We start from the raw sequence: 25,952 nt of genomic DNA on the forward strand, positions 1-25,952 counted from the left end.
AAATGTGCCCTGTGAAAGGGACTAAATCACTGGATCACCCGATTCCAGCGTGGCAGGATTCACAGAAAGAAACCCAGCGCCGTCCTCTCTGAGCCGCTGCAGCCGACACACTCTCGCCACACACTGTGGAGGGAATGCCTAGGGACCAAGGGCCCGAGTCCCACACAAGCCCTGAGGACGTGGCTCCCAAGTCTTGGCCTCCACAATCCCATGCCCCCCACAAAGAAAGGCATCGCCCCACTTTACAGTAAAGACACTGGAGTGGGGAGGGCAGAGCCAGCAGCCACCAGATCCCTGGGCAGCTCACCCGCTGCCACGTCCACCGAGCACAGTCTTAGAAGTGCACAAGGTTTCCCAGTCCTAGGGAATGGTTGTACTTAGGAAGCTTTTTTTTTTTTTGAGAGAAAATGGCTTTACATGAATTTATCTTCCCGGCAGCAGGAATGTTATGTTTCTTTCCCTCTAAACACAAAGTCGGGCCCAGGTGAGGGTTACCCCTCCGGGGCCTGCACATCCTCAGGGGTTGCAGCAGCTTCCCCCACACCTCCAAGGGCTGACAGGTGCATGGGGACACATGCGTCACAGTTGTGTCCACAGCTCCTCCTGGACCAGGTCTCGTGCCCGAGCGTAAGGCTCGCGTGGCAGTTTAGCAGCCATGAGGGCTGGCTAAACCGTCTGCAGGCTGAGTCTGCAGAGGAAGGGGGACCTGAAGGAGCCCAGGTACAGGTGCCCGTCGTGCTCGTGCACCTCGCTGATGTAGGTGGCCACCAGCCCATCGGGATCGTGCAGGCTTCTCCGGAAGGCGCCACTGTCGCTGAGTTCCAGGACGAGGCTATACCGCGGCACAAACTTCATCACCGTCTCCTGACTAAACAGCTGGAAGGGAAGCACAGTGCAGCGAGTTTACCTCCTGGCTGAGAGAACACCGGGAACAGCCCGACTGCACAGCGCCCCCATCCAGGAACGGCCTGACCCCACCCCTCACAGGGGAGCCCCACAGGGCAGCACCCAGACTAACCCAGTTCCTGCCCCAGCACTGAGGCCCTCCCTGCCCCCACCCCTGGGCAGATCAGGCCAACAAGGCCACCCCAGCACAGGGACAGCAGCACAAGTGCATCTCTGGATGACCTGACTGAGCACAGAAACGTACATCGCATGCCAGGAAGTCACAACACTGAAGCCAAGGCTTAGAATAATCTCTACCTGCCAGAACGCTGAGTCACAACCTCCATGCCTTAACTGGAATGAATGACAAGTCCTCTGATTAGGTTTAACATACTCCAAATATATAGGGGCAAATGATGGAGAGTTGAGAATAGTTCACGTTAAAAAAAAAAAAAAAAAAAAGCTGGGAAGGTTAAATGAGAAACTCCAGCCACCATACACAGCACGTGACACAGCTTCTAAAACAGAAAGCAGAAACTCCTCCACTTTCCTCCAAGCTCAGCATGCAGACCCTGAGGGATACCTGAGCAGGGTACCTCTAGTGCCCCCGGGCATGGCTAAGCTAAAGGGCTCAGACTGGGACTCCGTGGCCGCTGAAGAATTTTAAGCAGAGAACCCAGATGGGTTGCAACCTAAAGTTGCATTACAGCTCAACAAATTACTAAGGCTTCCCACAACCCATGAAATGCCCCCGCCTGCTGTTTAGTTGTAGATCCTTCTGCTCTCCTCCCTCCTCTATCTTATCTCTAAGAGATCTCATTCTCTCACTCTCTCTCTCTCTCTCTCTCTCTCTCTCTCTCTCTCTCGTGATTTCAACTAGTCACTTCCCAGAGAGCTCTCCAATCTCCACCTCTGTTTCCAACCCTCAGTGCTAAATCCCTCACTGCCTGGGACCCACATCCGCCTGGACTTTCTAACGGCACTTCAAATTCGACAGACTACCCCACTCAGGAGACAGGGCCGGGAACCCAGCCCTCGCCCTTGCTTGACTCTGTCCCTCTGTGCCCTATAGGCCCAGTCACCCCAGTCTTGCCATCTGTGTGCCCCCATCACCTCTCCCCAGCCACCACGACAGCTCCACACCAGGCTCCCACAGCCAGCCAAGCCCTGCCACAGCTGTTCTCTACACAGTCATTGCAGTTATCTTTCTAAAACGTTCTTTATACTACATCACTCCCCTCCCGAACAATTCAGTCAAGAAGCCACTCGTAGGGCTGAGCAGGGCAGGTGGGCGTGTACAGATGTGGAGACCACAGTGGCCCAGACCAGGCTGTCAGAGCCGAGAGGGTGAGGAGGCCATTCACCCAGGGACAGCTCCTACACGTGGTCAGGGAAGAAGAGGACAGCCCAGCGTGAGGTGCTAGCAGGGGCCCTGCAGCGGGGGCAATAGCTACAGACTGGCTACACTTGGGGAACTGATTAAATAGGTAAACACATGAAGGATAGTGGGGTCCAAATTTCTCACTGCTAGAAAAGAAAGGTACAAATATGGGGAGAAATACGGGAGAAAACTAGAATAAATCCTGTGGTGTTAAAGTGGAACTGAAGATATCAGCCTGAATTTATGCGTTTCACTTCAAACAGAGGATAGATGTAGGCGTGAGCATGTGTGTGGCGTGTGTGTGCAGGTAAGCATGAGTCTGTGCTGCATGTGTGCATTCCCTAGCACTGTCCCTTCAGGAGCCTGGGCCAGCAACACCCAAAAGCAGTGAGTACCCTTAGCACCCAGATCTCCCTAGAAGGAAACAGGGCTCCTTGGAGAAACAGCCAATTCCAGAGCTGGGGCTGGGAAATTGCAAGCGGAGCCTGCAACAACTTGTGTACCAGAAAACAAGGAACTAGTCCCAGAATGACAGGGACCTGTCCAAACATCCAGGAGCCACACTCAAAGGGCTCCCACTAGCCACAGGTGGACAATCTGAGCATCAGAATAAATACTAACAGTAACATAATAACCACTGATCAAATGGGAAACCATTTGATGGCACCGATAATTAGTAGTCAAGTACCTCCTCACAAAACACCCATTAATTACAAACGGAAAGAGTGACTTCCCAGTGGAGAAGGCTGGCCTTCCCCACCTGAGTCAGGTGATCAAAGCTGCCACCACTGGTAATGGGGCGACGGACTTCACGCACCTCCTGACAGCTGCGCCAGGCAAGGACACAGCTTCACTGCCGTGCTGCTCCCACCAGCAGCACAGAACCCGAATCCGGTCACGAGAAGACACCAGACAAACCCGATGGAGCGACATGCTGCAATACAACTGACCTGGAAGCTTCCGAAGGATCAAGGTCAAAGAGTCAAAAAAAGGCTGGGGAGCTGAACATTCTCCAGACTGAAGGAGAATAAAGAGGCGGCAACTAAATACCACACTTGATCTCGGTCGAATCCTTTTGTCACAAAGACAACACTGGGACAACTGGTGAAACGTGAAGGGGGTCATGGGGTATCTGTGTGACTTTCCCGGCTTGGATCGTGGTGATGAAGGGGGACGTCCCTGTTGTAGGAAAAGTGTACTAAAGCATCTCCAGTGCTCTGGCACGGGGTCAGCTGCTTACCTGCAATCAGCTCAGGGAAAAGGGTTCCTTGTACCCTTCCTGCTACTTCTCTGTAACTTTGATATTATCTCAAAACTTAAAAAAAAAAAAAAAACTGCAATGACTTGGATAACGTTCTGAATAAAATCTAACTCCTTTCCAAGTCCACATGGCCTGCGGTCCTCTCCTACCTCCCTCTGTGCACCCTCTTGCTGCAGGGCTCCCGCCCACCCGTGCGACCACGTCCCACCACTCGGGGACGGCTGGCTCCTTCTCACACTCAGTCTCCGCTCTCTGATCACTCATTCATTCAACAGTGTTTCCTGGTGCTACCATGCACTAGATCCTGCTATAGGTGCTGAAGACAAAGCAGTGAACTGACAGCAAAAATGCCTGCCCCGATGAGCACACATGCTGGTCAACGGGAGAGAGACAATGACCACCAAAAGAGTAGGTGGCAATCACATCCTTGCCATAGGAAAACTGACAGTCACAGAAATTGAACACTTACTAAACACAGCTAGGGCACTATGTGCAGCATATTCTCATTAAATTTTCTCAGCACTTAGTCAAATGCTATTACCCTTCCCATTTTACAGATGGAGCAACTGAGGTAGAGAGACCAAGTCATCTGCCCAGGGACCCACAGCAGGTCTGGCCTTCTCCAAAAGCCATCTCAGCCTGCCCTACCATCCTACTTCCTCCTAGGTCCCAGCAGGAACAGATACTGGCTCTGTGGCCGATAAGGCAAATAGGAGGAACAGGTTTCTGAACAGACAGGATTCTCCACAGAGATCTGCTGAACTCGCCTCACTGCAGGCCACGGGCTAGCCTGATCGAGAAAGCACACGCAGCCTCCAGAGTGGTCCCAGCGCACAGCCCAGCACCGAAGGCTCAGTAACTGCTGCCTGTTCCCTCCGGGACCTTACATTACAAATATGTTCAAATCTGTTCAAATACTCACTATCGGTTTCAGGCATCTATTCTGCCTGTGAAATGGAACTTGTTGGAAAAGATTTCTGCGTTATATAAGGGCCTGGTTCAGCAAGTTACTCCATAGCATGAACACACTGAGCTAAAATTCAGAGTGTTCCATGGACATCACTGGGAAAATGGCAGGAAGAAGAACGTTTAAAGGCTGTGTTGAAGGGGGTATAGTTGGCCGTTGGTGGATGATTTCTAACAGGAAAGAGTTTGGTGTGTTAAGAGGTCAAAGGGCAGAACCTGGGAAGAAAGGCGACTGGCAGTGAGGCTCCAAGAAGGTGGGACAGAGGCCGAGGTGAGCAGGTCTGCAGGTGCGGCCACGGGGAGGGGGGAAAATGCACCTGCTGACCGCTTTCTCAGAGGAGGAGGAGGCGGCGGCAAGTGCGGCAGAAAACAAAGTCGCAGAGTCTAGAGGGGCGCGGAAAAGGCCTGTAACAGCCAGGGGAGAAAGAGAAAAGCAAGTGACAGGCAGGGTGGAGGCCCCAGGAGTTATGATGGTGAGGGTGAAAATAAAAATACCCACCAACAGGGAAACCAGAAGAAAAAAAAAAATCAAAGGAGTCAAATGTTTAAAGTTGCATTTTGGAATAAAGAATGAAATGTGTCTTTAAGTAGTCATTAAAAGTACCAAACATTATAAGCAGAATTTTTAGGGCTATAAAGGTCAAGAAGAGATCATGATTCATTTTCATTTTGTTTTCTGGAATTATAGCTGTTATAGTTACCTTAAAAATCATTCTTTTAATATACGGTCTCTCGGATAAGAAATCCAACATGGAAAACCCAGGGTTAGGGCGAATGGTTGACATGCCAACCCAATATCCCCCGGAGCTGCTGGGTCGGATGTTGTCTGGAAATCCTGGCATGTTCTCCACAAACAGGTCGGCCCCTCCCTTCATCAGGCCAGACACGTAGACTCTGAAAAATTCACCCAAGCAGGCAGTGAACAGTAGCCACCCAATATAAGGGAAAAATTTTAGCCAAGCACCAAACTGGTCTTATCCAAATATAGTTATGAAAACTAATGTAAATGTGTCCATCATGAATGAAGGCACAGTGCTGAGAAGTCCTCAAGCCCTGGGCCCCATGTGAACAGAGGAGAAGCAGGTCAAGGGGGATCAAGGCCCACAGGGCAGGGAAATGGGACCCAGGCTGCACAATTAGCATCACATCAACACACTGTGGCAGACTGCCACTCTCAAGTAGGCTAAGGAATGGGGGAAAGAAAACACATCCTTGAATTTTACTTTTATCATAATTCACAAAGCAAAAGGTGCCTGCTGCATCTCAGATTTCTGTCAGTCACATTTCCATGCCCACCCAAGCCATGACGAGCTCTGGCCAACAACTGACAGCTCAGCCAACATCACACACCTTCGTATCCTTGCCATGGTCGTTTCTGCCACCAGGACAAAGTCTTCCTCAGGAGATAGCTGGACTCCATTAGGAAACCGCAACTGGTCCAATAAAACTTTCACTTCCTTGGTCACCGTATCATACTCCAGCAGGCTGTGGAATGCCAAAAGCGGAGGGTCACATGGGGGAGAGCTCATGGCCTCCTGGGGGGCTTGGAGCTTTGCTCCCTTCTGTGGATGGTGACTCAACTTCATGCAGGAGTGACCAGGCCCCAGGGCCCTTCCCCTTCCAGAGCACTCCACAGTGAGTCCTCTCACTGACCTGGGAGTTGGGGTGGCACCAAGGAGGGAGTGGAGTCCCCCTTCAGAGGGATGACCCAAAACCCAGGCCTGCCTAGAACCACACCCTCAGATGGACTGGCCTATTTTATTTCCTCAAAGAAAAAGGGAGAATATCTTGCTCCATTTTGTTATATCTAACACTTGTCTCCAGAAGCCATTAGTCCTATTCCAAAAGCTGAAATAGTATGCTCAGAAACACTCCCACGGTTCCTGAAGGCAACAAGCTCTGCTGAAGCAGCCCTGCCTGGCTGGTGAACTGAGCGGATGACCTGAAATAAACACTCACCGCCCATCGTCTGTGCCCTCCATAACCAGGAGCAGATAATCTCGCCTTTGCCATTTGCTGCTAGAATCTGTGAAATAAATCTTCCGCCCATCCTGCGTGATTGTAAGATCATTCACAAAGGACATTTTCTTCCCCTCAATGGGTGTCTCGGAGGAAAGCAGCAGTTTCACTTCACCTGAAAGTAAAAAAAAAAAAGAAAAAAAAAAGAAAGAAAGAAAGAAAAAGATTTGCTTTCTTTCTTTCATTCATTCAAAAAGATTGCTATTCCTTCTCGATAATCTCAAAATATTAATCGGCATAACTGATTTAAAAGGAAAACACTAAAATGAGCTTCTCCATGTTGCATGACAGAAGATTTATTCCTTCTTACAGTAAAAAGCAGTCTTAACTATTAAGTGATAATGTTTTCTTAAGACTAACTTCATGAAAGGCAGACCCTTTCCGTAAGAATGAGGAACTCTTTCTTTTATTGAGGCCAACTGACTTTAAAACATCTCTGAAGAGCATTAGGTCAAAGGCTTTCATTCTATTTGTTTGCCTGAGAGAAATATAAAATGTTCCATGAATCTGTTTGTAAATAAAGTAGCAGGAATAAGTTTCTAAAAATATTTAATCGTAGAACACTTATTGAGTGCTAAGCTCTTTCCAGGTATGATCTCATCTAAACCATCAAACAATCCCATGGGGTAGGCTCTATGATCATCCTACTTTACAGAAGAGGATGACGTGCACAGCCAGCAGCAGTCGGGCTGCAGGGCCTCTTCCGGGCCCCACACACTGCATGTGACGACAGAGCCCTCCGCAGCAGGACCCTCCATCGAGAAAGCACACACAGGAGCAGTGGGGAGAGAAAGTGAGAAAATGAAAAGGCAGAGACAAAGGAGAAGGCGACAGAGAAGACAGAAAATGAACAGAAAGACAAGCTGCACAGAGATACATGGAAAAATAAGGACAGAAAGAGGAGGTCTAACATCCTCAAAATAAATCCTTTTGAGACCCTGTGGCTAAAATACAAATAAATGCCAGAGGAAATTAGGGTATGGACAAACACAGTCGTGGGTAGGGAGTTTTCTGGTGTTAAAAACTAGCTGATATTTGTAGGCAAAGCTTTCAGTACTATTCAATTAGTAAGAAACATTAGTCTCCAGCAGATTGTATTTAACAAATCCTATTAAATCAACTTACACACATATTGTTTAAGATCTGAAATCATCACAGAAGGAAACAAGATATTGCCACGTACGTTTCCAGGGATTTACTTCAAACAGTCCCTTGTATGCATCAGCCACAAACAGAGTCCCATTGGGCCCTGCCCGGATGCCCAGGGGTCTCCCACAAGCAGGCTCGTCATCTCGGGTTTCTAGGAAAACAGACAGGAATCAGCAGCTGGTCCAAGATGCTACCTGTGCCCTCCTCAGTGTCCAACTATCTCATCCATACCTTCCAAAACATGCATTGTGTGCACAGAACAAAAAGGACCATGACATTAGAGTAGAACTGCCCCTGAAGGTGCCCACTGTGGGGTGCTCACTGCAGGGTGTTCACTATAGAGTGCTTACTATAGGGTGCTCAAGCAGGGCACTTACAGCCAAAATGGAGAGGAAAAAGGAAGGATAAAGAACTGAATGTAGAATATTATCCCATCAAGTAAAACCGTGGCCAGCACAGTGGCTCACGCCTGTAATCCCAGCACTTTGGGAGGCCTAGGCAGGATTGCTTGAGGCCAGGAGTTCAAGACCAGCCTGGGCAACATAGCCAAACCCCATCTCCACAGAAAAATTTTAAAAACTATTCGCCGGGTATGGTGGCGTGCATTTATAGTCCTGGCTTCTTTGGGGGCTGAGGAGGGAGGCAATAGGGTCCAGCATTTCCAGCCTAGGCAACAGAGCAAGACCCTGCCTCTCAAAGAAAACCACAGGGCCGGGCGCGGTGGCTCACGCCTGTAATCCTAGCTCTCTGGGAGGCCGAGGCGGGCGGATTGTTTGAGCTCAGGAGTTTGAGACCAGCCTGAGCAAGAGCGAGACCCCGTCTCTACTAAAATTAGAAAGAAATTAATTGAACAACTAAAAATATATAGAAAAAATTAGCCGGGCATGGTGGCACATGCCTGTAGTCCCAGCTACTCGGGAGGCTGAGGTGGGAGGATCGCTTGAGCCCAGGAGTTTGAGGTTGCTGCGAGCTAGGATGATGCCACGGCACTCTAGTCCGGGCAACACAGTGAGACTCTGTCTCAAAAAAAAAAAAAAAAAAAAAACCACAATGTGTGGGTGTCCATGAACAGAAAAATGTCTGAAAAATTATTCACTAAAATGTTAGTAACCATTACAACTGAGAAGACTCTGAAGTGATTTTTACTTTTTCCTTTGTACTTTTGTGTTATTTGCATTTTACAGTGAGAACACATCATTTTTATGAAAACATTCCAGCTACTAAAAATAACTAATAAGAAGTCTTAGTTTTTAAACAGTGAGATTCTTCTACTCTAGTTTTTCAAAATCTGAGTGACTTAAGGGTGTTTCCACTCTGAATGACACTGTTGAAATTCCTGAGAAACCAATGAAGGAACTATATTTATAGAACCAAGTAATGACAAAGCCACCTGCTTTTCTATAGCTGCACTCTGACCACACCCACTCACCCTGAAGTACCATGAAAGTGAGCACGGACAGAGGCAATGGCGAGTGACAGGGGCCCTGCAAAGTACCGAGCAGGTGCCCGGCCACTGCCCAGCTGGGACAGGGCTGCGGAGTGACACTGAGGCACTGTGAGGCCCAGGGACCACCTGGCAAATGGAGAACTCATAGCGACACCCACACTGTGCTCCATCTGTCGGATGGCAGGGGCCCTTTTTCTCCTAGGGTGAAACTGATTGGTAGGGAAAAGCAGTTCCACACAGCCAGTGAGCACCTTTCTGAACACCTGGAAGAGAACATGTCATGGGGATTGTCACCAACTTACTGCATGGGCCTGAACCAAACCGCGCGATGGTCTCTACTTCACCATTTTCAAGTTTTACAACCCGGCCGTCCGCTGTTCCCGTAAACATCACATCTGTTTGAAAACACAAAAAGCAGGAAGAGCAGGAGGAGGTCAGCCTAAGAACTGTGACCACGCCACCTTCTTCTGCATCTGAGGGGGCTTATGATTCTCTCCAGCGAGGAAATGGCAGTTCTGAAGATGAAGGAGAAGTGATATCTAGGAATTAGAAAAATCCTTAAAGCTACAGCAGTAAAACTGAGGGCCTAGGGAGTCAGCCTGTGGGCCTGACCCAGACGCTGGGGCAAGGATGCAGCAGATGCCAGCCAGTGAGAAAAGCTGCGAGGACTTGCTCCAGCCCTGACGCCCTCAGTTGAGGCTCAGCATTCAGGAGCATCCGTGTCTTCTGCTGACGTTGATCATATCCAACCAAAGGGGAAGAACTGCTAGGAATCCTCAGGAGAAAATTAAAGCACATTAAGTGATCACCTCAGCAGCATATATACTAAAATTAGAATGCTACAGAGAAAATTAGCATGGCCCTTGAGCAAGGATGATACACAAATTCATGAAATATTCCATAGTTTTTAAATGTGTATTGCAAACTCAAGGGTAACCACTACAAAAACGTAAAAGCAGAAGTATTACTGGTAAGAAAAGAGAGAGGATGGAATCATATAAAATGCCCAATTTAAAACTACATAAGGCCAGAGCAATTAGGCAAGAGCAAAAAATAAAGGACATCCAAACAGGAACAGAAGGAGACAAATTAGTCTTGTTCACAGACAACAGGATCTTATATTTAAAAAAACCTAAAAACTCCACCAAAAAAACTGTTAGAACTGATAAACGATTTCAGTAGTAACAGGTTACAAAATCAACATAGAAAAATCAATATCATTTATACACACCAACAGCAAACAATCTGAAAAGACATCAAGAAAGCAATCTCATTTATAATAGCTACAAAGAATATACTAATAAAAATATCTAGGAATTTTTTAACCAAAGAAGTGAAAGAGCTATACAAGGAAAACTATAAAACACTGATGAAAGAAATTAAAGCAGACACAAAAAAATGGAAAGCTATTCCATGCTTATGGATTGGAAGAATTAATATTGTTAAAATGTCAATACCACCCAAAGTAATTTACAGATTCAATGCAATCCCTATCAAAATTCCAATGACATTCTTCACAGAAATAACAAAAAACAATGTTAAAATTTATATGGAACTACAAAAGACCCCAAATAGCCAAAGCAATCCTGAGCAAAAAGAACAAAGCTGGAGGCATCACACTACCTGACTTCAAAATATATGACAAAGCTATAGTAACCAAATCGGCATGGTACCAGCATAAAAACAGACACACAGACCAACAGAACAGAAGAGAGAATCCAAATATAAATCCACACACTTACAGCCAACTTATTCTCAACAAAGAACACACAACAGGTAAAGGACAGTTTCTTCAATAAATGCTGCTGGGAAAACTGGATAACCACATGCAGAAGAATGAAACTAGACTCCTACGTCTCACCATACACAAAAATCCAATCGAAGTGGATTAAAGCTTAAATCTAAGATATGAAACTATGAAACTACTAGAAGAAAACATTGGGGAAACATTCCACATTGGTCTGGGGAAATTTTTTTTTGTGTAAGACCTCCAGAGCAAATATAGGCAAATGAGATTATATCAAGCTAAAAAGCTTCTGTACAGCAAAGGAAACAATCAAAAAACTGAAAAAACAATCCACAGAATGGGAGAAAATATTTACAAACTATATGCTTGAAAAGGGATTAATAATCAGAACATGTAAGGAGCCCCAGTAACTCGGTAGCAAAAAAAACAAATATTAATAATATCTAGGTATTTAAGAATGGACTAAAGATGTGAACAGACATTTCTCAAAAGAAGACATACAAATGGCTAATAGTATATGAAAAAATGCTCAACAACACTAATCGTCAGAGAAATGCAAATCAAAACAGCAATGAAATATTATCTCACCCCAGTTAAAATGGCTTTTATCAAAAAGACAGGGAATAACAGGTGCTGGTGAGGATTTAGAGAAAGAGGAATACTTGTACACTGCTGGTGGAAATGTAAATTATTAATAGTACAGCCGCTATGGAAAATTGTACGGTAGTTGCTCAAAAAACTAAAACTAGCACTCCCAGATGATCCAGCAATTCCACTACTGGATATATATTCACAAGAAAGGAAATCAAGATATCGAAGAGATATCTGCATTCTCATGTTTATGCAGCACTATTCACAACAGCCAAAAAATGGAATCAACACGAGTACCCATAAGTGGAGGAACGGATAAAGAAAATGTGGCAAAAATACACAAAAGAATGTTATTTAGCCATAAAAAAGGATGAAATACTGTCATTTGCAGCACCATGGATGGACTGGAGGTTACTATGATAAATGAAGTAAGCCAAGCACAGGAAGACAAATATTGCCATGTTCTCACTCATAAGTGGGAGCTAAAAAGTGGATCTCATGAAAATAGCGAGTAGACTGGTGGTTACCAGAGGCCAGGAAGGGTAGAGGGTAGAAGAGGATGAAGAGAGGTTGATTAATGGGCACAAATATACAGTCAGATAGAAGAAATAAGACCTAGTCTTCGATAGATCAGTAGGGTAACCATAGTTAACAATTAATCTATTGTACATTACAAAATAGCTTGAATGTTCCTAGCATAAAGAAGATAAATATTTAAGATGGCGGATATCCCAATTGCCCTAATTTGATCTGTACACATTATATGAATGTATCAACATATCACATGTATCCCTAAAATATGTACATATATTATGTATTAATTTTTAAAATTTTTAAATAAAAAATAAAATTACAAAAGGCAGAAAAAGATTGAAAGAGAAAAATAAAAACAAAGAACAAGGGCAAAAAATAGAAAACTCTAATAAATATGGTAGATATTAACCAAGTATATCAATAATCACCGTCAACATAAATGGTCTAAATACACCAATTAAAAGTCAGGCATTGTCAAGGTGGCTCAAAAAGCAAGACCCATTTATATACTGTATACTAGAAACCCATTTTAAATATAAAGATACACATAGATTAAAAGTAAAGGAGTGGAGAAATTATACCATGCTAACCTTAAACAAAAGAAAGCAGGAGTAGCTATGTTAATTTCAGACAGAGAAAGGACTTAAGAGCAGGACTTAAGTGCAAGGACAGTTATCAGGGATAAAGAGGGGCATTACATAATGATAAAGGGGTCAGTTCTCCAAAATGACAGAAGAATTCTTAACATGCATGTGCCTAACAACAGTGCATCTACATATGTGAGGAAAGAATTCACAGAATTGCAAGAGGAAATCGAATCCACTATTATAGTTGGAGACATCAACATCACTCTGTTAGAAATCGACAGAGGAGGCAGGAAATCAGTAAGGACATAGTTGAACTCAACAGCACCATCAACCAACTGGATATAACTGACATCTATCAACTACCTCATCCAACAGCAGCAGAATATACGTTCTTCTCAAGCTAACATGGAACATTCACTAACTAGACCACATTTTGGGCCATAAAACACACCTTAAAAAACTTTAAAGAATAGAAATCATACAATGTCTACCCTCAGATCACAATGAAATTAAACTAGAAGTCAGTAACAGAGAGACAGCTGGCGCCAGGTGCAGTAAGTAGCTCACACCTGTAATCCCAGCCCTCTGGGATGTCGAGGCAGAAAGATTGCTTGAGGCCAGGAGTTTGAGATCAGCCTGGGCAACACAGCAAGACCTTATCTCTACAAAAAATAAAACAAAAAAATTAGCCAGGCATGGTGGTACACAATCTGTAGTCCCAGCTACTCAGGAGGCTCAGGCAGAAGGACTGTTTGAGCCCAGGAGTTTGAGGTTACAGTGAGCAGTGATCACAATACAGCATTCCAGCCTGGGTGACAAAGCAAGACCTGGTCTCTTAAAACAAACAAACAAAAAAAAGGCAGCTGGGAAATTCCAGAATTCTTGGAGATTAAACGATATACTTGTAAATAACATTATGAGTAAAAGAAATCTCATAAGAAATTAAAAGTAATTTAAACTAAATGAAAATGAATATACAACCTATCAAAATCTGTGGGGTGCACAGAAAGCAGTAGAGGAAAATTTATAGCACTGAGTACATATATTAAAAAGAAAAAAGATTTAAAATCAAAACTCTAAGTTTCCAATTAGGAAACTAAAAACAGAAGAACAAACCAAACCCAAAGTAAACAGAAGAAAATAAATTTTTAAAAATTAGTGAAAAAAAAATCAATGAAGTTGAAAACAAAATCAATAGTGAAAAATCAATGACACCAAAAGTTCGTTCTTTAAAAAGACCAAAAAACTTAATAAACCTCTAGGCAGGCTAAGAAAAAGAGAAGATACAAATTACTAACTTCAGAAATGAAAGAGGGGCCATCACTACGACCCAAGGACAGTAAAAGGATAATAAAGGAATATGATGAACAATGCCCACAGATTGACAACTGAGATGAAATGGACCAATTCTTTGAAATACAAAAATCTCCAAAAACTATATAAGAAGAAATGGACAATATGAATAGCACTATATCTATTAAAGAAACTGAATTAATAATTAACAACCTTCCAAAACAGAGAGCATTACTCCTAGATGGGTTCACTGGTCAATTCTACCAAAAATTTAAGAAATTATAACCAATTCTCTAAAATCTCTTTTAGAAGACAGAAGCAGAGAGAATTATTTCCTGAGGCCAGCATTACACTAATACCAAAATCAGACAAAGATATTATAAGAAAACTACAGACCAGTATCTCTCATAAACACAGATGCAAAACTCTTCAACAAAATATTAGCAAATCAAATCCAGCCATCTATAAAAGAAATTACACACCATGATTAAGTGAGATTTATCCCAGGTATGCAAGGCTGGTTCAACAACCAAAAATCAATTAATGTAATTCATCACATTTACAGTCTAAAAAAGAATAACCATATGATCATATCGATAGATGCAGAAAAAGCATTTGACAAAATCCAATATCCACTCATAGTAAAAACTCTTAACAAGGTAGGAACAGAAGGAAATGTCCTCACTTGATAAAGAACATATACAAAAAACCTAAAGCTAAAATCATACTTAGTGGTGACAAACTAGAAGCTTTTCTGCTAAGATCAGGAACAAGGTAATGATGGCCCCTCTCACCACTCCTTTTCAACATCATACTGGAAGTCCTAGCTAATGCAGTAAGGCAAGAAAAGGAAATAAGAGGTATACAGATTGGGAAGGAAGAAGTAAAACTGTCCTTGTTCACAAATGACATAATTGTCTATGTAGAAAATTTTAATGAATGAACAAAAACCTCCAGGAACTAATAAGCAATTATAGCAAGGCTGAAGGATACAAGGCTAATATACAAAATTCAATCACTTTCCTATATTATACTAGCAATAAAGAAGTAGAATTTAAAATTAAAACACAATACTATTTACATTAAAACCCAAAAGAATGACGTACTTAGGTATAAACAAAATATGCACAAGCTCTGTATGAAGAAAATTACACAACTATGATGAAAGAAATCGAAGAACTAAATAAATGGGGAGATATTCCACATTCATGGATAGGAAGACTCAATAATGTCACGATGTAAGCTCTTCCCAACTTGTTCTATAGATTCAATACAATCCCAATCAAAATCCCAGCAAGCTATTTTGTGGATATCAACAAACTGATTCTAAAGTTTATATGGAGAAGCAAAAGACCCAAAATAGCCAATACAATATTGAAGAAGAATAAAGTCTGACATTACTCAACTTCAAGACTCTCTATAAAGCTACTGTTCTCAAGAAAATGTGGCATTAGCAAATGAACTGACAAATGGATTAATGGAACAGAATAAATAGCCCAGAAATAGACTTGCACAAATACAGTCAACTGATCTTGACAAAGAAGCAAAGGCAATACAATAAAGAAAATACAGTGTTTTCCATAAATGGTGCTGGAAAAAATGGACATCCACATGACAAAAAATGAATCTTATACCCTTCACAGACCTCATATCCTTCACAAAAATTAACTCAAAATGGATGACAGCCATAAATGTAAAATGCAAAACTATAAAAATTCCTGGATGATAATATAGGAGAACACCTAGATGACCTTGGGTATCATAATGACTTTTTAGCTAGAACACCAAAGGCAGGATCCATGAAGAAATAATTAATAAAATGGACTTCATTAAAATTAAAAACTTTTGTTCTGCAAAAGACACTGTCAAGAGAATCAGAAGACAAGCCAGAGTGGGAGAAAACATTTGCAAATATTTCCAAAAATATTTGTCTGGTAAAGAACTGTTATCCAAAATATACAAAGAATTCTTACAACTCAACAATAAGAAAATGAACAACCCAATTACAAAACGGGCAAAATATCTGACTAAAACACCTCACTAAAGAAGATATGCAGATGGCAAGAAAGCATAAAGATGTGCATTATCATATGTCATCAGAGAAATACAAACTAAAAAAACAATGAGATACCACTACACACCTATTAGAATGGCCAAAATCCAAAACATTGACAACAAAACTACTAGAGAGGACGTGGGGTATCAGGAACTCTCATTCGTTGTTAGTGCGAATGCAAAATGGTCCAGCCACTTTGGAAGACACTTTGGCAGTTTCTCACAAAACTAAACTTACTCTTACCTTATGATCCAGCAATCATGCTTCTTGGTATTTATTCAAATGAGTTAAAAACTGTGTCCACACAAAAACCTGCACACAGATGTTCTGAGCAGCCTTACTCATAACTGCCAAAACTTGGAAATAGCCAAGATGTTCTTCAGTAGGTGAATGCAAAAATAAACTGTGGTGCAGCCACACAATCCATACAATTATACAGTGCTAAAAAGAAATGAGCTATTGTCTATAGCCATACCACCCTGAACATGCCCAATCTTGTCTGATCTCGGAAGCTAAGCAAGGCGGGGCCCAGTTAGTACTTGGATGAGAGAAATGAACTATTAAGCCATGAGAAAACACGGAGTAAGTAAACTTAAATGCATATTACTAAGTGAAATAAATCATTCTGAAAAGACTACATGCTGTATGATTCCAACTACACGACATTCTGGAAAAGGCAAACCTATGGAGATAGTAAAAAGATCAGTGGGGCTAGATGCAGTGGCTCACACCTGTAATCCCAGCACTTTGGGAAGCCAAATGCAAAGGATCACTTGAAGCCAGGAGTTTGAGACCAGCCTGAGCAACACAGCAAGATCCCTGTCTCTACAAAAAATACAAAAATTAGCCAGGTGTGGTGGCATGCACCTGTAGTCTCAGCTACTCAGGAGGCTGAAGCAGGAGGATTGCTTGAGCCCAGGAGTTTGAGGTTGCAGTCAGCTATGATGACACTGCTACACTCTAGCCCAGGCAACAGAATGAGACCGTCTCAAAAAAAAAAATAAAATAAAATATATCAGTGATTGCTAGAGGTTAAATCGGGATGGAGAGATGAATAGTCAGAGCACAGAGGACTTAAGGTAGTGAAAATACTCTATATGATACTATCACAGTAGATACATGTCATTATACATTTGTCTAAACCCATAGAATATACAACACTAAGAGTGAATCCTAATGTTAACTATATACTCTGGGTAATTAATGATGTGTTAATACGGGTTCATCAATTGCAACAAATGTAACAGTCTGGTGGGGGACTGCTGATAAACTCTTCTTCAGAAAATCTCTACTTGCTACCCAATTTTGCTGTGAATTTAAAACTGCTCTTTAAAATAAAGTGTACTTAAAAACAAATAAAATAAAGCCTGATAATTGGTGATCACTCTCCCCCAACACTCCCCTGAGGCTAGCTGAGGGTATCACTGGCAGCAACCTTCCAGCCAGCCCCCTGGATGACTTAACAGCAGGTCCCTGGGTGCCTCCCTGTGGTTCAAACCCACAGGGTATAACCAGAGAGGTCCCCACTATGCCTGGCCAGAAATGTCACCAAGTAAACCAGCTCCTCAATGTGGAGAGAGAAAAAAGGCAGGACCTGGTAACAAAGTACAATGAGAAGCAACCCCAGTGGAAAGGGAGAAGACAGGAAAAGCACTCTCTTTGAGAAGTAAGAAAAAACCGCTGCTTTGTACTTCAATTTCTATTCAGTTCTAGTTTTAAATAGCAATATTTGATGTTTCACCAAAAAAAATTAATGAAATTTACTAATAAATGTCAATGTCTTAAAAGAAAAGAAGTAGTTTTATCATGAAGTACTTATTCTTCTTGAAACAACTTTGACTTTGCTAGCCACAAAAAAAAAAAAAAAAAAAATCTGCAGAAATGGGCCTGTCTTTGGAGCCCATATCAAACAGCAAGGGCTGGGCAAGAGAAGCTAGTGGAACACCCCTGGAAGAGCAGCACACTGGGTGTACCTGTCCACAGCCACTGCCCAGATGACACAATGTATTTCAGAATGGCAAGCAGCATTTCCAAATAAGCTGCTCAGAAATCCTCACAACAGTTTAAGTTTGTAAATCTTTTCATTAACTGTGTGTTTTCAATACTAAGCTTAATTCTCATTTTCACAGACAGAAAATGCCACGTTCCAATTGCTAGAGATACAGATGCAAGTATCAGAACCAGACCCATTTCTAGCTCTCAGACTTGGGCAAGTGTGACGCGGATGGTTACCCTTAAGTGTACCCATCAAAGTGAGCTTTAAAACAAACAAACAAAACAGTGGAAGTATTGAGAATCATTTGTCTTCATTTCAAAATGAAATCTATACAAACTGAGCTTTATATATGCTGTCAAGTAATACGCACCTAACTTTGATAAGTGAATTAAACATCAGTGTCTGCATCTTGCCTTTTTCCCTTCACAACACTTTGAGCACAATAAAGTGCTCCATAGAGTTCAAAGAGATGAACTCAAAATTACCCAGTACGAAAATGGCCTGGATCAGACAGATGACACCAGCGGAAAGAACCACTCCTGCTGGGCCACTCCCATGGGATGTCTGGGGTATGACATCGCTAAGGACCCGCAGAACCACCCCCGGCAGCTGCTCCCCAGCCCTCTCCAGCAACAGACAGCCTGAAGTCCCCCAACTCTGACCACGCAGCCCCAGGAGTTTACTTACCCCCAATATGTGCTATGGACTCCGGCCCAATAAGTTGATTTTCAAATAGCCTCTCTGCCTGTCGCAACTTCGTATTTGGATGCAGAACACCATGCAACAGGGGGGGTTCTTTGAAGCTGCAAAATAATGCAATTATAGGGATTTGTCTATAAAAATATACACGAAGAAAATGCTTACTGAGGACCAACTACATGCATAACTCCCTATTCTTTTTTAGAGGGCATATTCCAAAAACATCCTCAGTTGCCAGAAGGACAAAGGTTAAGAAAACACTGTTCTAGGACATCAGAGAAGGTCAAAGTACAAAATAAATATGAAATATAAATGTGGCTAACATAGGGCCTTGGCAGCCCTGTCACCTGAGAGCACCCCTCACCACCCCAGATCCTTGCCACTGTCCAGGGCCTCAGGACAGTTTGGCCCCCTCACCCCTGTGACTTACACAGCCAGCTAGAGCGCACATTTCACACCTGACGGCCTGGCCTCCTGCTTCAGAGACGATGGAAAGAACAAGAGGAGACTGTCCTGGTACCAGAGCCACCGCCCCGTGGTCCAGTACAGGCACACATGCCCCCTGACACCCCGCAGGGCCCACCAGGCTCTCCCTGATGACCCCCACTGGGCCGCGGGCCCTCCCCATCCCACAGCCTTGGCTCCAGTAACTCTCCCCTCCCTTCTCGTCTTTCCCATCCACATGCAAACACGTCATGTCTCGCAGCCCAGCAGCAAATTCTGCTGAGGCCACTTTTAAATGACAGACGTCACTGAACAATCCCCTTCTCACCATGTCCTCTCTACCACCCTGGCCTGGGCCACCATCTTCTCTCCCCTGTTTCCTCCCTTGTCCCCTTCAGTCTATTCTCAATCCAGCTGCCCAAGTCAAATCAGGGCCTTTGTCTGCTCAGAGCCCTGCAGCAGCCCCATCTCAACTGGAGCCCAAGTCCCTGCACTGGCCCCCTGGCCCCTCGTAGTCCAGTCCCACCACCTCTCCCTCCTCTCCTCCTCCTGCCCTTGGTGCCCCCTGACACCGGCCCCTCCCTGCTGGGTCTGGGCCCACCTCAGGCCCTTCTCACTGGCTCTCTGCTCTGCCTGGAGCACTGACCCCCTCACCAGTCCTCTTTGCTCCACCCTCACCTCCTCAGCAGGCCTGCTGTGGCCACCAACTGAACACTGGACACCTCCCCCAAACCCAGTCCTCCTGCTGCTCTACGTTCTTCACAGCACTCACCAGCTTCTCACGTACTATATAATTTACTTCAGTTATGCTTATTGACTGTCTATCCCCACTAGAACACACACTTGGGAGATCAGAGACTTCTGTATTTTTCTTTGCTGTATCCCAAGCACCTGGTACCCAACCTGGCACACAGAAGGCTCCCAATGAACACTGCCAGGAGAGAAGAGAGGGAGGGGTAGTACCTGCCAATACCCTCCCCACCCTGCTCTCTAGCAAGGCAGAGAGCCCAAGAATAGGAATGAGGTTTGGGGAAAATGCCACTGACAACAGTAAAAAGGCCTACTTTAAAGCTCTGTTCAGAGCAAAAAGATCAAGAGGCAGCAAGAGGTGCTGTACTCACAAAAGCAGAGCTACCGACTTCTCCTCTGCCTGGGTCATCTCTAGAAACTGGGCAGTGTGGGGTCGAGATAGTAAACAGGGTCAGGCCAGCAGGCGGGGCAGGAGGGGTATTCAGCTGGTGGAAGTGCATTTGGGGGCCTATATGCAGGGTGTTAAACGACCTCCTGGGGGAGCTGAGGCCACACTCAGTCTCCGAGAAATCAGAGGACAGACCAGGAATGTGGCAGGGCAGAGGGGCGGCAGCTTTTCCAGTCTGGATTATCATGCAGTTGGTTTCAGTATTTAGGAAGAAAGGTCACCAGGAAGGTGGCAGGGCTTTGCCAAAACCCTGCCCCACAAAGCTGCCTTCCTTTTCCTTTCTGCAAGATTAGAGGACTGTCATAGACATACCGGATGAAACACCGTAATTTCCAGAGGGGGAAGACGGTGCCTCTCAGCATGCATTTGACAAAGTGGTGAGACGTGAGCAGAATGGCAAGGTGTCAGCTGGTCACGGGTGGCTGGCACAGATGCACAAACTCCTGCGTCAATTCACTGATTCTCAACCACAGTGAAGTAAACCACTTGTGGGCCCAGAAATGGTCTGGACCGCACAAAGGATTTCCTAAGCACTTTGGAGAACCAGCTCTCCGAGGCACCACATCTCTCTCTCTACCACAGGAGGTCAGGGCACGGGGGATGCTGTTTCTCTTCTCCCTCTGCCAGTCTCCCGTGGCTCCAGCCTGAGTGTCGTTTACTGTGCTTCTATTTGCTCGTGATCTCCCTGACCACCCATAAAGATGGCTGCTATTTTTTATTTGTTATCTTTGAGTTTTACTGTTTCACCCTGGCAGTAAAATGTGTACGTCTGACAGTACTGTAGCAACATTCAACTGCTAGCAGAGTTACTCTTCTTGTCAGACTTGAAAATTACAGAGAAAAAATCCATTCTCCAAAATACTACTGTATTGTTTCTATTAAATTTTACTTTAACTGATAAATATGTTCTTAAAAATGACTGGAAACATCTATACCCTTCTAAGAAAAATAATCTTTTTTGTTCCTTTCTGGATGGAAACCACGTCCATCTACTCCCAAAGTGACTGTGGGCTGTGGACTGGGAAGGCAGCTGCCAAGTCAGGGCTTCGGGGCTGGGTCCTGGCCGTGCACACGTGTGTGAGACTCGCTTATCACTGTTGACTGCCAGTCTTCTGCTTTTGCTCTGCATTTTGGGGCCCATCTTCCCATTTTTGAGCATGTCATTCCCAAAGTGGAGCCCATGAGACAGACCCCTGTCGGCCGCAATGGTTTCCTTCCTCCTTCCTTCTTCCTCAGGCTCATCTGCTCCACAGACAGACCCTGCTTTGTGTGAGCTCAGTGCCTCAGTGGGCCATGCTTCAGCGTCTGGCCAGGGCTACACGCCCCTCTTCCCACTGCATTTCTTCACCACTCTTCCCATACATAAACTCACCTTTCCTGGGATCAAAGGTTTCTACCCACTGAAGCTCCATCCCCTCTCTCCAACTCAAGACTCAATCTTCACCGCTTTCTACTTCCCCCCTTTCCCTGGGCTGGCCCCCAACCCCAGTTTCTGATCCGCAGCTGTGGACGCCATCACTCTCTTGCCGTTGCCATCTGGATTGTCCAAGAAGGCCCAGGTCAGTTTCTACTTGGGGTGGACAGAGACATCCTTCTCCATGTTGAGAAAGGTTGGCAAGGGAGAGGTCCCTCCCGCAGGATGTCCTCAGGCCTAGCTCAGGCAGAAAGATGCATCTGAGGACCCTCTGGCACACCAGGAATTCCAGAGCCAATGCTCTTACAACTGACCAGAGTCCCCAGGCCTCACCCATTCTCAATTTTATGTGTACTAAGCATGTTTGTACAGTACCTTATGCCTCTACTAATTCTAATCCAACAACAAAAAGGTGACTTTTGTATCCATATGTCAACCTAAGGTCAGAACTGTGTCCTCTTATAGCTCTGTATCCAGCTGCATACCTGCCTTACGCATACTAGGTGCTGAATACATCTTTAGTGAACTGAATCCAATATAAAGTCTTAATTTTTTATAAAACACCAACACATTATTCAGTTCTATATGTTGTATTCACTCTAATTAAACATGGATCTTGTCTGAAGTTTTTAAGGCCTCACATGGATTAACTCACTTAAAATAAACTTCAGACAGCTTCACTGCCATCAGCAGTTTCAAGGGCAAGCAGGGACTTGCTAAGGCAGACTGCACAACCCTCCTGCAACCAGCGTAACACTGAAGTCATAAATCATCACACCAACAGGAACCTGGCTCTGTATTACTATAATTGCAAACATGAATATATTTTATGGGGCCCCTAGGGATATACTACTTTTTTCAAGTTAAAATGGACTGCATTACTTATAGCTCTCTACCAGTGAAAGGTAACTAAGCAAAAAGAGTAATTAGAGGATTTTTTTTTAAGTCAGTTGCTTAGAAAATTTAAACAAGGTAACTTAACCTCCATTTGTGCATGCTTTTGCCAATTCAAATGATTTAAGGTTAACTACCTCTAATACATAAGCTTCTCTTGTTCCGTATTTTTGTTTTGGTTTGTGCACTTTTTGGCTTCTTTTTTTTTATTTTGAGGGCGTTTTGTTGTGACAGAGTCTCACTCTGTCGCCCCAGCCAGAGTATAGGGACATGATCATAGCTTGCTGCAACCTCAAACTCCTGGGCTTGGGCAATCTTCCTGCCTCAGCCTCCTGAGTAGCTGGGACTACAGGCCCACACCACTATGCCTGGCTAAGTTTTTCTATTTTTAGTAGACACATACATTTTTAGCATTTTTAGTCTCGCTCTTGCTCAGGCTGGTCTTGAACTCCTGAGCTCAAATGATCCTCCTCCCTCGGCCTCCCAGAGTGCTAGGATTTATAGGCATGAGCCACCACGTCCAGCCAGTTTGTGAAGTTTTTGAAACAATGACAGGGAAAACATCATGCATAAACTCTGAGTAACATCTAATTCAACACAAAAACTCAGGTACTAAAGAAATCACAAAGCTCTGTGTCTCATAACTAACCTTTCAGATCACACTGATTTAATCACACTCCTTTTCCTAGAAAATATTTAAGCCTATTATATTTCACCAAGTGACCCCTCCCAAGGACTGCCAGGGCAGCTCACCTGAGAGGCTGAGGATCTATAGGAGAATCCAGCAACATCATGGCTCCAAGCAGGGGAACGGTGAGGGAAACAGCCAGCATCAAGAAGGTCACTCGGAAAACTGTGCCACTAAAGGAGCTGCCAAAAATAAAACATACAAAAGAAATCAGCTGAGACTCAAGACGGCGACAGGCTCAGCTGCTCTGAAAGCCCTTTCACAGGAGCAAGGCTCTCATCAGTTCCCCAACTTCAAGGTGGCCAACCTCGTGGCCTGTGATTAACGTTTAGCACTGTTTGCTAGGATTAGCAAACATGCCTTTGTCCCCTTTTTTTTTTTTTTAAATCTTCCAGCTTTCCAGTGTGTGGGATATGCTGACCAGTTCCAGATCTTGAAACCTCTAGCAGAGATTTAAAGAAGGAAAACTCAAAGAACTGAACACAAAAAATAATGGGAGAAAAGAGTTCCAATGACGTAAAGGATACACACAAGCAGGTGTTTCTCAAAGCCACAATTTCCTGGTGCGTGGATTCAAAACAGCAACACTCAGTACTATGTGTCCCTAAGAATCTTAGGATAAAAGAGAGAGAAATTCATGAAGCAAATGAAAGCAGAACAACTTTCTGAGCATCCAATTCCCCACTTTTCAGATCCCACCTTTAAGAATTTAAAAGTAAACCCCAGCTCTTCCACCCAGTGGAAGAAGTCTGACAGATACTGACAGTTATCCACATAGAATCTATAGAATTAAACTCCAAGTCATCACTCCTAAAGCTTTGGGAACATCTGAAAGCTGCTTTGGGAATCTTGGATGAAGTTTTTGGACCAATGACCAGTAGTGACTAAAATATCTCTGAACCAATCCTCACATACATTATTTCTCATCTGGTGAAAAACTAATAACATTTAGCCTCTTGCTATTAAATAAACCTCACAGGATCATTATTTGCTTACATAAATTGCATTCAAATATTAAACACTTAATATTATGATTAACTTAAAGCAAATAAAATCACGAGCTCCTAAGCTACAGATTTTTTTCCATGAAAAACATTAAAGTGTTGACTTAAGGAAAAAAACTCAGACTCACACTCAACTGACAGACTTAAGGGCGGTGTTTGATTTGTGACAGAAGGATAATCCTCTGCGATTTAAACGTGTTTAACTCTGTCCCTGGAACAGTGTGGGACGTGGAGGCCTGGGTGCTGGCCCTCTTTCCCAACAACCAGCCACGCAACTGCAGGCCAGTTTCTTCACTGCAAAAGCCCACAGGTTCCCCATGTGAAACGGGTGTCGGGCAGGGTAACCTCAACAACCTGCCCAGTTCTGAATGTGCATGATTTTAATAAATGAATAAAGCAGAAAATAAAATACATCCTTCTGTTTCTACTGGGGTAGGTGGGAATGAAAGACAAAGGGAGAGAAAAAGGAGTGGCTTTCACAAAGGGCCCCTGCAGATACACGGGACAGAGGACCCAGGAGCAGCTAGATTCTGCCACCAACTGAGCAGGCAGGAAACAGACTGTCCCCAGAGCCTTAAGAAGCACAGCCTTGGTGGCACCTTGATTTTAGCATGGTGAGACCTGTCCAAGACTTCTGATCTACAGAAGGATGAGATAATAAATTTGTGTTGTTTATACCAATAATTGTGTGGTAATTTGTTATGGCAGCCATAGAAAATTAATAGTTTTCTAATTAAACTAATTTCCAGCACCTGGAAGTGGGGTCCTGCTGTAACAAATATATAAAAATGTGTTAGCAGCTTTGGAATCAGCCTGTGGGTGAACAATGGAAGAATTCTGAGGAAAAGGACAGAAAAAGCCTAGACTTCCTTGAACACTGTTAGTATTAAGTAGCAACATGGGCGTTAAAGGCTGCTAATGAGGTCTCAGAAGGAAGTGAGGAGCATGGTAGAAATAACACATTATCTCAGAGAATTCCTAACTCGTCATGAACAGACTGTGAGCAGAAACGTGGACATCAAAGGCGCTGCTGGGGAGGACTTTGAAGCATGGCAGGAGCGTGTTATTACAAACTGGAGGAGGGCCGATCTTGGTAATACAGAGGTAGAAAGCGTGGCCAAATTGTGTCCTGCGGTTATGTGGAAAGTAGAACTTGCAAACGCTGAAACTGGACACTTGGCTGAGGACATTTCCACGCAGAGTGCTGAAAGCGCAGCCTAGGTTCTTCTGCTGCTTCCTCCTCCACAGCAGGACACACAGGGGGACAGTGCAAACCACTTCTTTCTCCTTTTGGCATTTTAGCTTTGCTGATGAGAATTCTGTGTCTATTTTCCTTCTGATAACCTTCTAAAAATGAACTTTGTCCTTAAATTCTTTCTCTTCGCTCACACAGGATTCAGAGCCCATCTACCACCTAGGCCAGGTAAAATGCCAAGTCATCAGTCTTTACCCGTTTTCTTAGGTGTGAAAGGAAGTGGTCTGGCTCCACAAACCCGAGCAAAATGCTGCAGACCCAATTGGGGACAGGCCTGGAAGAGGACAAGCAGCCAAGAAGGGAAAAGTCGGGTCAACTCTCCCTCCCAGTCCCGTCTGCAAACCCCAGGGCCAAATAACTCTTCTAATGTGACTGACTTATGCCAGTCAGGGGTCTAAGAACCACAGGTATGAAAATGCCTAAAAGCACAGACCAACTGTGACC

The 25,952-nt window shown here is 44.1% G+C and overlaps 1 protein-coding gene across 1 annotated transcript in view; it reads right to left on the reverse strand.

The window, feature by feature from the left end:
• Positions 1 to 400: 400 nt before the first annotated feature.
• The window catches only part of APMAP (adipocyte plasma membrane associated protein), a 31,267-nt gene continuing 5,715 nt past the window's right edge, over positions 401 to 25,952 (reverse strand). Inside the window, exons 2-9 of the mRNA XM_012655047.1 lie at positions 23,315 to 23,431; positions 18,600 to 18,715; positions 9,411 to 9,503; positions 7,696 to 7,812; positions 6,453 to 6,627; positions 5,844 to 5,978; positions 5,195 to 5,387; positions 401 to 876 (exon numbers count right to left, since the gene is read on the reverse strand). Of these exons, the coding sequence (XP_012510501.1) occupies positions 667 to 876; positions 5,195 to 5,387; positions 5,844 to 5,978; positions 6,453 to 6,627; positions 7,696 to 7,812; positions 9,411 to 9,503; positions 18,600 to 18,715; positions 23,315 to 23,431 (1,156 nt within the window). The 3' untranslated portion in view covers positions 401 to 666. The remainder of the gene's footprint in view (positions 877 to 5,194; positions 5,388 to 5,843; positions 5,979 to 6,452; positions 6,628 to 7,695; positions 7,813 to 9,410; positions 9,504 to 18,599; positions 18,716 to 23,314; positions 23,432 to 25,952) is intronic.

The sequence above is a fragment of the Propithecus coquereli genome, unplaced genomic scaffold (genome assembly GCF_000956105.1).
Source record: "Propithecus coquereli isolate 6110/MARCELLA unplaced genomic scaffold, Pcoq_1.0 Scaffold459, whole genome shotgun sequence".
In the NCBI taxonomy this organism is placed as follows: domain Eukaryota; kingdom Metazoa; phylum Chordata; class Mammalia; order Primates; family Indriidae; genus Propithecus; species Propithecus coquereli.